The following is a 17,297-nucleotide window of genomic DNA, read 5'->3' as shown; positions in this document are numbered from 1 at the left end:
CTTCCCGGTTGCCCAGGCCGAGGAAGGGGGTTTGGTAGAGGTACCCCACCTTGAGCCTTCGACTCAAAAGTCTGACCCACAAGGCAGTGGGATGGCGTAGGGTTTTGTTCGGGGACCCTGACCCTAGCCTCTGACTCAAAAGCCTGATCCACGAGGCAGTGGGAGAGTGTGGGGTTTTGTTCAAGGACCCTGACCCTAGCCTCTGACTCAAAAGTCTGACCTACGAGGCAGTGGGAAAATGTAGGGTTTTCTTTGGGGACCCTACCCGGAGCCGACGACTCAACAGTCTGACCTGCCCGGCTGCAGGGGGTTGGCCTAACCCTAAGGCGCAGGGAATAAGGCATTACTGTCTCATTCCTGATGCGGCTGCGCACAGCAGGTGCCTTTTGAACGGCACCGGGCTCTTTGGTCTTAAAAGTATTTCGACCGTATTGGATAATGCGCAGGGGGTCACGGTCAACCGTTGGGCGATCGCAGTGTGCGGTTTTTGGGGCCGACCTTTTCTAATCCGTCCTTCCTCGGGGGAAGGCAGCATCGCTGCTTCCACAAATATGGACATGCTGGTCGCCTGGGGGAAACACCTTACTACCTTCACACTCCTGTCGCAGAGGACGGTACGATTTTATCCCCAGACCGCCTCGTAGCACGATTACTCGTAGTACGGGGTCTCGCTGCTCTTGATCTGGCTACTCCCTTTTGGCCTTCCTGGCATGGTTGCACCTTGTGGAACGAAGTTCCAGCCAGTGTAGCCAACGGGATCATTGCAGCACTGAAGCCCGACCACCACGTCAAGGTAGCAGCTTTAGGTCGGGTATCAGTGCTTTATTTGAAAGCTTAGTGGTGCGTAGCGGTCATCCCCGCCTACGCGTATATTAAGCAGCTTTAGGTCGGGTATCAGTGCTTTATTTGAAAGCTTAGTGGTGCGTAGCGGTCATCCCCGCCTACCAGCGCGTATATTAACACACATAACGCTACTCAAAGCACAACCACTAACCCACCGCTACGCACCATTACGCTCCCCATTGTCACCTCGATTGGTGATGAAACGTTTGCAATCAAATTGCCCGGCTCAGCGAATAAACCAACGACTACACTGTGAATTCTTCGGCATTACTGCCATGCCACCCGAAGGAAGCACGAGGGCTTAGATACTGCGATGTTTCCCAAACCCAGGCAGGAGCGATCGGGATGCAGTGGTTAGATTCGAACCACGGACCTTCCGATGAGTACGTCCGTGCTCTAAGCATCGATCTATCTGGAATTCATATTTCAAAAAAATATATTCCAGTCCTGCGGAAAATATGTGGCACCAAAAAAATCAGGTAAACAATAATTTACCGGCGCGTATCTGTTGTCTGAAGTGAAGTGTTGTCTGTCCGTTTGTGTCATTCTAAGTTGGGCAAATGAGCAGGCATACAGCATCACGCAAGTGGAATACATTAGTGCACAAACTGGAACTGTAGTGAGCCCGAAACCCAGTACCAGAAGAGACCGCAAGATAAACTCATAAAAACTGGATCACAGTGTTCAAAATAAAGGTTGACTTCTACTGAAGCGCTGCTGTTGGTCAGACGATGTAAACTTTTTATGAAAATACCAAAAAAAATCCAGCTTATTCGAAGAAACAGGTAGATACGGATATAGAGGGAGACAAGAGTGGGCGCGTTACATAGATATGTGGTGTTAACTCGATCACTTCAAAACGCGTAATTATTTCGCCGGGAGAACATCACGGTGAGAGGGACACTGTGACCTCCAACGACTGACGGCACGGCATCCACGGCTGTGAGTGGAGATTTACATCAAGTTGTGGCAAACCGTTAAGTTTATAGCGACCTCACTTTGGAGGGAGCTCAGTTGATAATAAAAGTTCATCTCTGACGCCCTTCCGTTGTCAAGCTAGGAGGCATAAGAGCTGAAACACTATCAGGCAGCCAAAGTCTAAACAGAAGCAATCGAGAGGTCGGGGCTGGATTCGAACCTCGGAACTTCCAGTTGGTAAGTTCGAACCTCAACACTACTGAATTCAAATGCAGGTCATGCTTCCTTTGACCAAAAAGCCACTTAAAGGGGGTGCGAAATGATGGATTATGCACACCGACTTACGGATGGTTTTCAACGAAGTAAGAATGGGACGTCTCTCGGATTTGAGAAGACTGCCATCGTCTGTTTTGTCGGCATACAGCTTCAGATCCAGATAGGCCTCCAAAACATCCTGGAAAAAAAGGAAAATTAAAGGTCTGGAAAAATTCGTAGGTTTCTGCACGTAGTCATTACATTCAAATGCATCAAAACCACGTTCCAATATGGTGCCTTCAACAATTCTTCCCAAAATTAGGAATGCCCCACTCTAGGGGTAAATAACTAAGACCAGCTGAGTTCGATTGTCAGAAGGGTTTTCCACCTGATTCGCATTCGATTCATTCTCTGCTCAACTTAGCGCGCCTATACTATTTTTTTTACAGTTCGATCTGAGCGGAAACGTTCTGAATGACACGTCTTGTTCACACCCTTCACCAGAAGGCATTTGTAAAGTGTACCCTGTTCTATATCGCTTTTTCTAGGTGTTGTGATCCGAAACTATTTGACGCACAACTTACGGATTCAATACGTTTAGCCAACCATACCAGCCATACCTGTCACATGCATCAAGACCAGCTCATATGTGACATGCCCGCTCGATTTTGCTCGCACCGGAAACTCGCCTTGTCACATTCCTATCAGCGGCTTTTGCTACCAGTCCTCGGTGTTTTCGGCCAAAAAGTCCCGATTTACTGGTTCGTGAGCAGTGCTTCAGGAAAAAACGTCCAAAAAACCGTTTTGTGTGCCTTTTTAGAGAAAATTCGGTATTAGGCACATTCCAGACAGCAGAACCAATTACTCCGTGCGGTCATCCTGTCGTATTACGCCGTGTAGCTCGTTAGACTAAGTAGGTACTGTATTTCGAAAAAAGCCCGTTCATTATGTCCTATCAAACAACACCGAGTGAACTCCCACTGGAGAATGACCCTGATGAAACCGAACAGAACTGTCGTAACATGTAGCAATTTCTCGTGAAGATGAACAGGTACGAAACGCTTTTTGTCAATGCATTTTTATGCCGGAGATATACGTGGTGTCCTATAACCGGTTAACATTCACTTGGACCTGTTTTGATGAGTTCCACTTGCCCAACCGAACAACCGGTAGTAAACAACCGTGGTGATCGGCAGACTAAAATGAGATATCGAATAACGGCATCAGATATTCCCTTGGTGCAATGGAGAAACCGAAAAAATAAGGAGTGCCTAAGTACAAAGGTTCGGAGGTCACGTAACGTGTGACCGGAGAAGTACGTGTAACCAATAGTCTCAGGAGCAGGTCACGTAGTACCCATTAAAGTCCGGATACATCGGTGTGTTTCAGATCATTTGAGTGGAAAAAAAATATTTGGAGTGAATCCGCCGTAGGAAAGAACGAGTGCCGTCTGTCCCGTGAATGTGAACTTGAGAGACGAAGCACATGAAGTTCCGAATTGCATGGAAAACTCGGGTGCTCGAGTATCAGTTCTTTGTTAGGTACGTGTTCAGTTTGACATCTGCTCTGCCTCCATCATGGTAGGTCAGAGATAATCATAATCGCAATGGTGAAAATCCTATTAACCAAGAGTGACACTGCACGTACTTGCTGTAGATGAACAAAACTCTATGAGCGAGATGGCCCAAGTGGTTAGAGCGCGAATTTACTGATCGGAAGGTCCGTGGTTCGAATCCGACCTCTGCCTCTCGACTTGCCCTGTCTAGGCTTGGGCGACCTGGCAGTATCTCAGCCCTCGTGCTTCCTTCGGGCAGCATGGCAGCTAGGCATCTGGTGTTACAGCTGAGCGATTATTTTTTTATACAGGGAGTTTGTGATTAATGCAGTATTATCGTTGATCATGGTAAGCTTATCAATCCTCAGCATATTAAAGTCCTGCCACAAAAACGTGGACGTCTTCAGACCACCGTGCAAAGGGTGGTCTGGTCGTGAAGCAGTCAGTTGGAAACCTGGATCGACACTGTTAGAGAGAACATTGAACGTCAGGCTCACTAGGGGTCACATCAATGAGGCCAACACTGGATCGGTGATTGCGACAGCGTCGTCAGAGACCGCCACGCAATTGCGATTCAAGAGATCCAAGAGGAGCGCCCACGCAGGAAATAGCCGAAATAACATAGGCCTGCCGTTTTCCCCGACTGAAGTTGCGGCGCATCCTTTGTACGCCGAATAAACCTTTGGACAATCAGTTACGATGACACGCCTACGTCTGTATGCTCACTTGTCTAAATCAAAACAATTTAAGCAGCATACAAATTCGCCATTGCGGAGCGGGTTCTTTAACCAGAAGGGGTCTGACTTTGATCCAAACGACATAAGTGCTTTTCAAGAATGTACCCACTGTTTCTGGATGTTGTATTTCTGTGGGACATAAGCTCGAGAGATCTCAGTGGTTGGGGCGCAAAACTAGTGACCGGAAGGTTCGTGATTCGAACCCGACCTCTGCCTCTCGACTTCCCCTGTCTAGGTTTGGGCAACCTGGCAGTATCCCAGCCCTCGTGCTTCCTTCGGGTGGCATGGTAGTCGGACACCGAAAGAATGCTACAGCTGAACGAACTGGCTACGTGCAAACAGTGTAATAAACGCAATAAGAGGGGCTTGCAGGAAGGTCGCATGCCTGGATTTCTGACTTCGGCTTCGGTGAATACCTTCGTTATATTCACACAATAATGCCAGAGGTTCCCGTTGTTTCTCACCCGCTATTATCCACTCAAAGTGCTCATTGATACTGACAGTAGAGAAAGCTACATGTCTGCGTCTTCATCATAAATGGGAGGCGCCAACGCTACGGAAACAAACCACAAACACGTGATTTCCCAGTTAGATGGAAGGGGATTGCTGTCTCGGGATAGGGCAGTGGAATGTATTGCATCAGAAGCAAAAGCCTTCAGCGCTATCGCATTTTGTTCTGGTGCCCTAGGCAGCCATGATTTTGATGGACTCCATGAAAATTCGGAGATTCGGTCTACAATCCTCACAGGATCCTCTGCCGATTTCGAAACAGTCGCCGCAACCGTGGGCTGGTGATGAAGCGGGCGTTGTTGGAGGACCGTTAACCGTCTAATCTGCATGGTAGGCTCAATGCCTCGTTACTTCAGCTGATATCTTGTTGCTGATCGTGACCGCAAAATCAGCATCACACCACTTTTTTTGCCTGATTAGGTGGCTATTGATCTGTTCGTCAAGCTTAGCACTTAGCTTGCAAACGTTTGTCACCATGTGCGAGGATACGTCGTCAGTGAACGGTAGGGATAAATGACTCCTCAACTTCGTTTGTTTTTATATATTTCCTAAGGCGTAGGTAGTGTCCGAAACATGGTTGTTTGTTTGAGGACTGTCTGTTGTGTAATTTTATCGGTTGTCTCGGGATTGGCGTCGCGTTGTGGTCTGCTTATCTCCTATCTGTTTCGTTCATTGAATAGCTCCATCTCAGTAATTCCGTTTCTCGGAAACGCCTACTATCCCGAAGTGACCAATCAAAGTAAAAAGTAAACAACTCTCAAACAACCAATCACGTTGGAACAAATGTGCCTTAGAAACTATGGAAACACAAGCAGAAGTCAGGGAATCACTCCCCCTAACAGCGCACTGACGATCTCTCCTCGCACGGTTATGAACGTTTGCAAGCCGATTGCCAAGTTCGCAGAATAGATCAGTCGCTAACTGATCAACATAGAATTAACCCACCCCAGCTACCAATATTCGGACACACTGTTAATAACCTTTTTCTATTGACAATAAAGTATCCCTAAACCGTTCAACTTGTGCGCCAACATAGTAAACCTCCATCTACATTGTACCCCATTTGGAAAATCCCAAACACACACTGAAGCCAGATCTTCCATCCATATTTTTCAGTGGGAACAGCAGAGCAGCATTTAACATGCTCAGCTGCATGTCTATCCTCAATGCGTTCGAGAGGGGAGAGTGATTTCCTAAGAGATATCCATTAAAAGTGAAACCTCACGGGACCATAGTGAAGTCATTTCAATCGGGTGAGGACGGGTTTTTTGGGGACTAACATCATATCATTATCATCGTCAACTGTAATAACCGCGTACTTGTCGTACATTTGTTGTAGCTGCCACAGCTTCGTGCATCGATGATTTGGGGAAGTGGGGCAGGTGACTGCGCATTGGAGGTGGGAGCTGATAAATTAGTGCGTAAATACAGCACTGTCATTGGATTGTTAAGTGAGGTTATTGGTAATGGAGCTATGCATTGAAGGCAGTAACTTGGATGCATGAGCGCCATTGTGGGCGCGACTGGGCCATGTCGGACAATGTCTCTAACCATTGATGTGGCCCCCCTTCTCGGGGTCCCCATCCAGAAAGACGGCAATGACCGGCGCAGCAGAGTTTGCTGGTGCTGCTCACAAGTTTTGTATCCTTCGGCCCTCTCGTTCTAGTTGCAAGGAATACAACGTGATATACATATCATCCACTGAACTTTGCAATAGTGCCTAAGGTTTCCAGCAGCACGCATTCAACATCTGTCCACCACAACCAAGCTGGCAGTTAAATTCGTCGTACTCGGGCACCATGTTATCGGCCGAAAACTTCGGCTGCGCCTTGATTTTTACCAGCAGGTAGGAACAGTGATTGGTGGAGTATTCCATCACCGCCCATATGCAGAGCAGTCCTGATGACTGAACAGGCAACCTAGAATATTCAGCAAAGACGGGCTATTTGGACCTCGGAATTTTCAACTAATTCCGTCAACACTTACAAAAAGCTCCCACTAACCATACTGTGTAACACATGCGCACACATGGTCGAAAAGGCCGTGTCGCAAACACAAAAATACCGCGCATACGGCCGTTTGTACTAGCGTCCTGCTCTGAGGACCTTATATCACAATAATTTATTTAAAAGACGTTTTAATTGGGATAGACACAGTACAACCTCATTTCCGAACCTTCCACCGGTGACAGATTCCGAGACAAACAAGTCCACCTAGCACAACTAGTTTCAAGCAAGATAGCAGACGGAGTTACTCAGTCATGGGGAGCTACTTCAAAAGACACCGAATCAGCCTAACGAGTTCCGTATGATTCGGTCCTATTATAGGAAACAAAGCGGTGCGACGAAACCCCGGGATAGAGCCAGGATCAACAGTTGCCGGCGTATTGTCTCGAAATAGGAGTCAAACAGACAAGTGTTCGGAAAGTAAGGAGTGTGAGACGACACAACAAAGCGAAACAGCAAGCAGTCGTCTAAGGAGGCGCACTATGTATCAAGCCAGTCTCCAGAAACTGGAGATATGTACAGAAGCACTTTCCACCCGAGCGATCGGTTCAAGGGAACGCACGCCGCGAATGATCGAATATGAATCCCACCGCGGTTCCGCATCTGGACAGTATATGAACGACCGCATATGATAGCTATGGTGTGTGTGGATAAAAGTATGAGCAATCGCCTGGCTTCTTGTTACAATATCACGTGACAAAAAATTTCCTGTGACCAAAAGGTTTGTATTTCGTGTCCCTTCAAAGACAACTCCACAGCTCTGCGAGTAAACGATGGTCTCCTACCAGTCATTTGGTTCCGAAATGCCTGGAGCACTATACACGTAAGTGGCACGCCATATGAAACAACATTTCCGTAAGCCGAAACCAAAGGCGCACCTAGGTCTAGAATGAGTGTACTGGTAAAATAACAGCCGTTCAGCTGTAATACTCCCGGTACCTAGCTGCCACACACATGCTTTCGGTGTCTAGCTACCATGCCACCAGAAGGAAGCACGGGGGCTGGGACACTGCTCAAACCTACACAGAAGTCGGGATACAGAGGCAAGTTGGACCAAGTGGTTGGAGCGCGAATTTACTGACCGGAAGGTCCGTGGTTCGAACCCGACTTCTGCCTCTCGACTCCTCCTGTCTAGGCTTGGGCGACCTGGTAGTATCCCAGCCCTCGTGCCTCCTTCGTGTGGCATGGCAGCTAGACACCGAAAGTGCTACAGTTGAACAGGCCGGGTTCGAACCACGAACCTCCTGGTAGGTAAATTCCCGTTCCAACCACTGAGCCATCTCCAGAATGTTTACTGTCACAACTTCAGTGCGCCAAAAATCTTCCACGGGAATGACATGGATCGGTCCATGAATATTGGCTTTGCTTAGTCTAGTCATCCCCGTTGGTAACATTCACACTTGTGGTTTATACTGACGATTAATACCGGCGAGCTGCCGAAACACGTGGTGGAACTGTACTTACTTAGTTTAAACCAAGTTACCAAGTTTTCATGGCATTATATATCGAATCGATACGGAGATTCTTTCACCTATTGTTGTTAGGATGGTGATCAGGATAGTAAAACACACCGGGACTAAGAGAAAGACCAGCACCAGATTCGCCCGAAACGCCGCTGCCAACTCAGTGGGCGCGAACCTCTGGTGTGAGAGAAGACCCATACGGCGCATGAGCATACTGGCGATATTCTGTAGCTTTTGACGGTCAAGTCGTAATGGGACATAGCTCACCCATTCATAGCCGACATTCCATCCGAAAGGCTGTCACTGAGTTCGGTGCAATGATGAACCACGGCTATAACTTTCGCTGAATTAATAAGGCGGTACAATGGACAGACGGTGCTTTGGTAGCTGCTGGAATTGAGGCGAGTAGTGAATAGACAAAAAAGGGCGAACTGTTCTATACGACTGGACATTCGGCAGCCTGACTACCTTAAAATAACTCCCAGTCGTGACAGTAGACGGATCATTAAGTGGGAAAAGAATTAATTAACACTCAGACTCAGGGGGTTTAAAAGCACGTTTGCGGAGACTCAGTATGAATGGAAACAAATTCCGATCCCAGCTGTGTTCGCTGTCCTCGACGGGACGGCCCGGAAGCACATCAGGTCAGCCACTGAAAGACAACCAAAAATCTACCAAACCCCGGCTGTAACAGAGCACGGCCGCAACCGATCATCACAGAATTCACATTCTGCTTTTACCTCAAACGTTTGATCTTTGCCGAAGTCTCGGTCGTCGGTGGCAGCTAGGACCACGCTAGAACGTCCCGCGCAAGCTCCGCTTATTTCATTTTGGAGAAGTGACCAAAGTGAATAAGCCCAGTCGCCTGTTTGTCAGGCAGAGAAATATGCAACTTGCCTTCGCACGGCGTTATATGTCACCAAAACCCGAACAGTCTGGATGATAAACAAATGTTGATTAAATCAATAAATTGACGGTAATCACCGATCGTAGCCATTGCCTACACAGGGAGATAGGAGCACGGATGGACATGAACAAAGCGAGGACTTGGATGGTACCCCGCAGCCTTCCTGTGCAGATCAAGGCTCTTAAAGCGAGAAGCTCATGCCAAGAGCTACGTGAACTCCCGCAAAGGTGGAATAATGGCCTACCTGAGCTTGTCGAGGCCTAAGCAGTCTAAAGTAATTTGAACACAAAGAAGTCCACTTGCTAGTTGCCTACGCAATGTGACACAACTAAACACCACACGATCTGAAATGGAACAGGCAATATCTCGTACAATTGTTTATTTTTCATCAATGACTGACGCAGACATCTGCCTAAAAGGATACCGTTTTGCAACCATAATTATTAGTGATGGATGAAACGGATTGGGAAAATGGAAAGAAGGATCTTGTGTAAGAACGAGACGGCAGAAGAGACATTTACAGTGGTAAGTAGACAAAAACAGGTGAGTGGGCAAATGAGCAGAACAACGTTGAAGGTAGCGGCGAAGTATATCTACAAACATGTACAAAGGATAAGCCGTTTTAAATATACAGCTGTTTAATTATAACAAGTCGCCGCATCCAAAATTACGATAGGCAAGGCTAAGCAAAACCAGCCACTGTGATTCATTGCGTGCCGATGTTCCACAGGTTGGGGTGAACGGGAGCAAAAAGGAGCGGTGGTAGCACAGGATTTCGTCTCGTGAATCTACTGGAACAGACTGCTTAAGGGCCGCGATGAAATACAGCGATTTCAACGCAAAATGCGTCCAACTGGGAAACAGCTTGTGTATACCATGCATAGTAGTAAAGGATGACGTATGTACAGGAGACCTTGAGCGCAGTCTAATAGACGGGAACGAATGTGGAATTGATTACGTCTTGCAATATGGGCAGTAATATGTTTCCACGTTGGCCTCACTTGGTTTCAGGCCGACACAGACCTGATGGTACCAGAGCGTACATTTATCGCACTGAATCCAATCTATAGCAATATCCTGAGGCTGTTTGCATGGACGAGCAGAACACTCTTCGGTGTCGTAGTGGAACATTTCGTTGCCACTGGCATCTGCATCACCGTCCGGTCCGCTACCCTTGATCCCTTTGCCAGTTTTAGCACGCTTCTCCTTGGGTTGGCTGAGTTTACTACCGGTGGTTGATTTACGCACCGAGGAAGAGCTGGAGTGCGTCGGCTTCTTATTTTTCTCCGCTCCATTAGCTGTTGCTCGCTTCTTAACTGCCTTAGCACTGGATGAAGAACGCTTGCCAACCGAAGCGCCATCCATTTCATCGTCCCCGTCATCGTCTAAGTCATCATCCTCTTCATCCTCATCAGCTTTGCGGCGACTTGTATTGGTGCCAGGTTTTTTGAAGGATTTATGTCGGCCAGCAGCCGCCGCCATTGCACCGGTACCCGCAGACTTGGGACGCTTCAAGTCAGGAGCCGAATCATCAGACATATCATCCTCACCATCAGAACGTTGAGTGGATGAGACGGTAGAGCCCGCCTGAGCCGGATGTGACTTCCGCTTCTTAGAACCACTTTCCTTTGTGCTTGTGTCTTTCGACGGTGAGGCGTCACTGAGTTCCACCTATGAAATAAAGGCGAGAACCCAGTAAAGAACGCAGCAAAGTGACAAATTCACCTAACGAGATAGTCGCAGGGCGCTACACAAAATACTAGTAAAAATACCGCCGTTTAGTGCACAAGTCGCCGAGAACCAACCTTACATGATCTTCACAATCTTCAGGTCATCTACTCATCCTGGTGTGAGGAAGATCGTCGAAATTGACTTGATATCTGTTAGTGTTCGACCAGAGCTCTGAACTTCGTCAAAATTGAATCCATCAACAAAATGTGCCAGCAAAATCTCAAACCCTGTATTATTTCTGCAAGTGTATAGGAACTGCTAGTACGTAATGCAAGCCTATCGAAAATTTAGCTACATCAGTGGAAAATGCGTTCAGATTTTTTCTTGAAACTAATGATTATCATCAGAGGCAGCAACACTAGTGTTGAAATTGATGTTTCATTGTCGCATGATGTTTTACCGCCTCAACAGTCTCATGCCCTATAGCGATACACGGATGCAGGTTTTGACCAAATCAGGGAACAAAATGATCATTATGTGATACAATAGTTACGAAGTAAAAAAATGCGGTAAATGCGGTCAGGGCGTAGACTGTTCAATATACGCGAAAAAGTGGAAGCATTGAGGGATTCGTGAATGAGGTAAAACTTAGGCAGAATTTGTGCAAATATGTTCGCGTATGCGACAAACAGAAAACGATAATCTCAAGTGCTCTACTCCTGCACACGTAGAATCTCACTCCGAATCAAAACAACCTCACCATAATTATCGACAATGTTCAACATTGATGCTTGGCTGCCGTGCAGCCACGATTTATTGAAAGCTTTTGTCGCATGATGTTTTACCGCCTCAACAGTCTCATGCCCTATAGCGATACACGGATGCAGGTTTTGACCAAATCAGGGAACAAAATGATCATTATGTGATACAATAGTTACGAAGTAAAAAAATGCGGTAAATGCGGTCAGGGCGTAGACTGTTCAATATACGCGAAAAAGTGGAAGCATTGAGGGATTCGTGAATGAGGTAAAACTTAGGCAGAATTTGTGCAAATATGTTCGCGTATGCGACAAACAGAAAACGATAATCTCAAGTGCTCTACTCCTGCACACGTAGAATCTCACTCCGAATCAAAACAACCTCACCATAATTATCGACAATGTTCAACATTGATGCTTGGCTGCCGTGCAGCCACGATTTATTTGAAAGCTTTATTGTGAGGAGTGAAAGCGGAGGAGGGGATTTATCCTAGTCTTTATGGCGGAATAGTAGAATCAGTATCTAGCTTTACGAGCAATAAATCCTCGTTGGGATACGCGCAGTATCCATTTATGTATCATAGCCATTCTTCAGTATTTTTCACTATTCACGGATTATACGGAGACCGTACATTGGCCACCACAAAGCTGAGCATCGATCTTACCGAGATTTCCGAAGTCCTAATGTTCAACCCGTCTAGTATATCCAAACCTCCTCCCCGTTTGGTCCTTACTCTCTCGTCCAGCCTACCGTCACTACCCACTCCCAGTCACTCACACTTCCTGGATAACTTTTAGCAACAGTCTCCTCTGGTTTGCCTATATGAAACCATTTGTGCATCTGCAAAGGTTGATCTTTTGTTCCCAGGTCACAAACACCCCAAAGTATACAAACTTCTGAGTTCTAAACTCACACTAGCCTGTAGAATTGCAAGCCCGTTCGCAGTGGATTCCCTCATGTTTCCTATGCTTTTTCTCTCACAGAACCCCACCATCACCGGAATGTGGTTTCATTTCTCTATGGTGCAGTGAACCAGGCTTTCATCCTTCTTCGTGCGACTCACGTATACCTGTCCAAAGACTCCGATCGAATTCCGAGTGCCCGCTAAGGAACTGAACTATGTCTTTTTTTTCGGTGCGTGAGTCCGTTGAGATCTCAAACTCTACGCCACAAGTCCTTGAGCATCTCCTGGAGCGTGAAGTGTCTCAGTGTAGTTTTTACGTGTTTGGTCGTTTTCCTGTCAGTCGCGTACCATCATCAACAGCTTAAAATCCATGTTTGGCACTGACTCTTCCCTGCCTTATTGTGGAGAAAAGTGGTTGCGGGAGAAACTGTCATGACTACTGGTGTTCACATTATCGCTTCATAGTAACCATGCTTCGCCCTTACTTTCAGCTTATGCAGGTCTATCGTTAGATTAGTAAAGCGCTATTCAACCCCTGTAATTTTGTTTTGTTCTAGCGCTCATTTGGGATCTAGTCCCTATCCGTAGCGACGTACATGTCCAGGAACACAATGGAAGCGCCAGTCGTTCCGACACACCCAAATTTTCCAGACACCAGTGCACGCTCGAAACACTGGTTCCGAACCTGTTACTGGACACTGTCGACTCGCCCATTTGTGTATTTTGGGTGTGTGTTTATGTCACTGGCTGTCTCTATACTGAATGCGATACTAATGGACCTGAAAATTTGTACGTTCTTCCAAACAAAATAATTCATGCTCTCTATCTTCTACAAACATTCAAACAAGACAGCAGCGAAGACTTTGATCGGTTTGTCCAAAAGCTTAAATCCATCAGCAAAAATTGTGATTTAAAGGCAAACGAAAAGTGTACGCGACGCCCTGGTCAACAGGCTTCAGCAACCATCTGGCGCTAAAAATGAACTCAATCTAGATGAATTGGCCAGGTCACTAGAATCAGCCCACAAACAAGCTATCATACTCGCATAACCAACCGATAACATTTTCCGCTGCTGGAGCGCCTTTATACATATCTACGGGTTGCCTCATCACACTTAACCACCCCTGATTCCACACCTGATATCTCGTCAATCAGTTCGCAGATATGCCATCTTTGCTACTCATAAGGTTGCTGACGTGGGCTGTCGACGAATTTTCAGCAACCTTATGAGTAGCGAATTACGAAAATATACACCCCGATTCATATCCATTTTAGAAGTAGCATTTTATCAATGAATGACCGTAAGTCATTCTCAAAGTTTCCACAAGCCAACATAGATTATCGATTTTTCACTGTATAGTCTTTAAAAACCATTAGACCATAGACAGAATGCAAAGGAATTGTTCAGCTGCAGCACTCTTTCAGTGCCTAACTGCCATGCCACCAGAAGGAAGCATGAGGGCTTGGATACTGCCAGGTTGCCCAAACGTAGTCGAGGGAAGTCGAGAGGCAGAGGTCGGATTCGAACCACGTGCCTTCTGGTCAGTAAATTCGCGCTCTAACCACTGAGAGATTTCGTGGGAGGAGCGATTCGTAAACCATGTGACAGAACAGGCTACTTTCAGCGTATCTGCCGATCCAAATCAATCAAAAATCATTCGAATTGTGCTACATATTCTACCTTCTCTGTTAGCTGCTGCAAACCCAAGCTATTTGTCCCACACGGTGACCAATCTAAAAGTAAACGGAATATCGCTTCAGGCCTTCATAGGTAGAGGAGGCCCAGGCAGCTATATACCACCTCTGGTGGTTCGTACACATGACTGGCAGATACACGCCAGTGATTTTGATAGTAACATGGCACCTACGGCTCTGTAGTGTTCAACTAGCGGTTACTATTACGTATCCATCGATTACAGAGGTACCGTTCACGAAGAAAATCAAACTACTGGTGTCATCTAATTTATGCGCTGTTAAGCCACGACTTCCTCGATGTATATAACAAAGTTGAAATCACTTTCGGTGGGAGCCGATTTCCGTCCACCATCGAGTCCCACTGTTTTTACCTTTTTTGTCCTCTTTCCGCTAATCTCTCACCTGACTGCAAGCCTATCTCAACGAAGTTAGCCTACTGTTGGACGAAGGTATAATCGGACCTTTGAGTTCTCCCTGGGGGGGGGGGCTCAAGTATGGGTCACAAAAAATCCAAACCACAAAAAACGTACGTTGTTGGATCACGGTCAACCTATTAACCTGTTCACATACATAGACTGCTTGTCCGTTACTGCGACTGCGCCGTGTTTAGCACCTTAGACCTACTGAGTGCTTACCATCAGATTCCAATAAGTGAGAAAGACAGACTGTACACGGCCTTTGACGCAGGTAAAGAACTCTTTCAATTCCATCGCATCCCTTTCGGTGTAACCAACAGAATGACACACTTCCAATGCACTACTGGTCATATAATCAAGTCTTAAAACTTAAATGACACCTACGCTTACACTGACAATACCACGCCCAAAGCGGGCATGATCATAACATTAAATCTAAGAAGTAATGGAGAAATATGGAATTACCCTTAAATGTAATAAAAGCACTACAACAGCCCAACTAAACGTCTTCCCAGATATGAAGTCTCTGAAGTAGCTAGCAAACCAAATGTCGAACGAATGCGTTCTATTTGTCAACTCCCTCATCCATATGACGCTAAATTGTTTGCATGTTTGCTTATTACTTGAAATGGATACCACGCTTCCTTGACAAAACCAGTGCTTGTCAAAAACAAAACAAAAGTTATGATCGTGATAGCGGACTACAATTCACTCTTGTTCGTCAAGGACGCCTCAGTCAGCCATTGTTGAATTTTTGACCAAAAACACTGAAACCGGGTGAAAAGAACCATCCTGGTATTGATAAAGAGGCATAAGCCATCGTTGAGTCTATGCATAAACGAAAATATTATCACTTCGGGAAGCACTTCATGTCTATCACTGAACAACGGTCGGTTTCCTCTATGTGGTAGCAGAAAACTAAGCTAAAAACGAACAAATCCAGCGGTCGAGAATATAAACTTCAGCCTTTCACTATCATGTCAGCTGACGCCTTATCCCGTAACTTACGCATTAACGTGATCGGCAATGATAAGTCAAAAGCACTTTATAATTGCTTGTCCCATCCTGAAGTTAGTCACAAGCAGCACTTTTTTCTTTCCAAAATCTTGATCTTCTAATTCCAAGATGTAAAAGACATCAGCTTCAAAATGAACCGTTTGTGCTAACGTCAAACCACAGTTCTAGAAACCATCGCCCACTACGCTTATCAAAGCCACCCGACCATTCGAACGAATTAGTATAGACTTTAAAGCATAATTGCCTTATGTTACTATCCCTTTACTATCGTCTCAGTTTTCCCGTTTTCCGTTTGTCTTTCTCTGTGTACACACATGTACATCTACAATTACGAATTATCATTATTATTACTATGCCTGCGTATGCGCATTTATTATCGTGGCTTCTCAGTCATATCTGACGAACTAAACACTCGTAAATTACAGGAGTTTGCACCAGCCGAACAGCCGCTTATATATTCCAGGGAAACTGGCAAGTTAAACGTCCCAACGGGACAATCAAGAGCGTAATCCATCTTAAACTTGGAAAGGTTTTCAAACCTGCTACCGCTCCATGAGACATCTACACCATATGGTCCCTGCCCTGTGTCCCCACGAATCCCACTCCACATGGACGTGTGTTTCAGTTTGAACACCGGTGGTTTATCTACACCAACCTGTCTAACTACTCCAGCAACTATTTGGCAGAAAAAATCCGACCATGTCTCAAAGTATGAATCAATCGTTGAGGAAGTCGAAACTATAAACGGCAATCCACAGTACGCCGAAGTTCACTTTCCAGGCGGAATAGGCACTGTATCCATCCCCTACCTCGCTCTTTGTTGTGACCCCACATTTGTCAACGAGTGCGCATGTACCTCATCCGGTGATTGCAGCGGCACTCATACACCCCTTCTATGTGACTTTCACGCGTTTCCGCTCAACAGCGTCAAAGATAATATTGATCATAACCCAGTATCAGCTCCGTACACGGGTGATACATCTGTGTCCCCAAATACGAACGATCCCGACAACTTCGATTTAACCAGGCTCCAGTAGCGCTCATAACCATAAATTCTAAGAAACAGAGAAGCCTGATCCCACTTTTCATTGCTCCTTGACAGATTTCTGTAATTTGCATTGCCTGTGTTCCAGTTACCTTTTCCTACACACAACCCTACGACCATACTTTACTTCCAGTTTATGTATATATATCCTTAGACAAGTAAAGTGCTGTTCATTCTATGCTATTCTCTCCTGTTGTCGAGCTCATTCGGGATCTAGTCCCTGTCCGTACCTGGGAATACCTACAACCCTAGTTCATTCATACTAATTCAAACAATACTGGCGAACTTGAACCAGACAGTCCGGCTGATAAATCACAACATGCGTGGTACTGCCATCGGCTGCGAGACATGCTCTGCAGAGTCTCTAATTACCTGCAAGCAGGATCGCCTGGACCCCGTCCAAGAAGATGCGGAGATCCCACAGCAAACCGGTTGACTGTAACCGCTTTCACTGCACTTTGCCATGTCCCCCAAGAACACTTCACCAACAATCCCTCGGAACAGAAAACGTTTTTAATTCAGTAGATGGTGGCTGGGTAATAAGTGCCCTAAATCATTCAAACTGGTAGGTTCACTCTACTACTCCGAAGATTCGA

General features: G+C 46.1%; 2 protein-coding genes across 2 annotated transcripts in view; one reads left to right on the top strand and one right to left on the bottom strand.

Annotated features, from left to right (window-relative positions):
- Positions 1-10,076, bottom strand: part of T265_05990 (hypothetical protein) — a gene marked incomplete at both ends in the record, with an annotated part of 25,784 nt that extends 15,708 nt beyond the window's left edge. The window contains 2 exons of the mRNA XM_009171142.1: positions 2,107-2,215; positions 9,866-10,076. Coding sequence (XP_009169406.1) covers positions 2,107-2,215; positions 9,866-10,076 — 320 coding nt within the window. The remainder of the gene's footprint in view (positions 1-2,106; positions 2,216-9,865) is intronic.
- The window catches only part of T265_05989 (hypothetical protein), a gene marked incomplete at both ends in the record, with an annotated part of 19,787 nt that extends 9,029 nt beyond the window's left edge, over positions 1-10,758 (top strand). Inside the window, 2 exons of the mRNA XM_009171141.1 lie at positions 2,565-2,746; positions 10,391-10,758. Of these exons, the coding sequence (XP_009169405.1) occupies positions 2,565-2,746; positions 10,391-10,758 (550 nt within the window). The remainder of the gene's footprint in view (positions 1-2,564; positions 2,747-10,390) is intronic.
- Between the last annotated feature and the right edge of the window lie 6,539 nt (positions 10,759-17,297).

This window comes from Opisthorchis viverrini (genome assembly GCF_000715545.1).
Source record: "Opisthorchis viverrini unplaced genomic scaffold opera_v5_119, whole genome shotgun sequence".
NCBI lineage: Eukaryota > Metazoa > Platyhelminthes > Trematoda > Opisthorchiida > Opisthorchiidae > Opisthorchis > Opisthorchis viverrini.
This window is presented reverse-complemented; position numbering and strand designations above follow the sequence as displayed.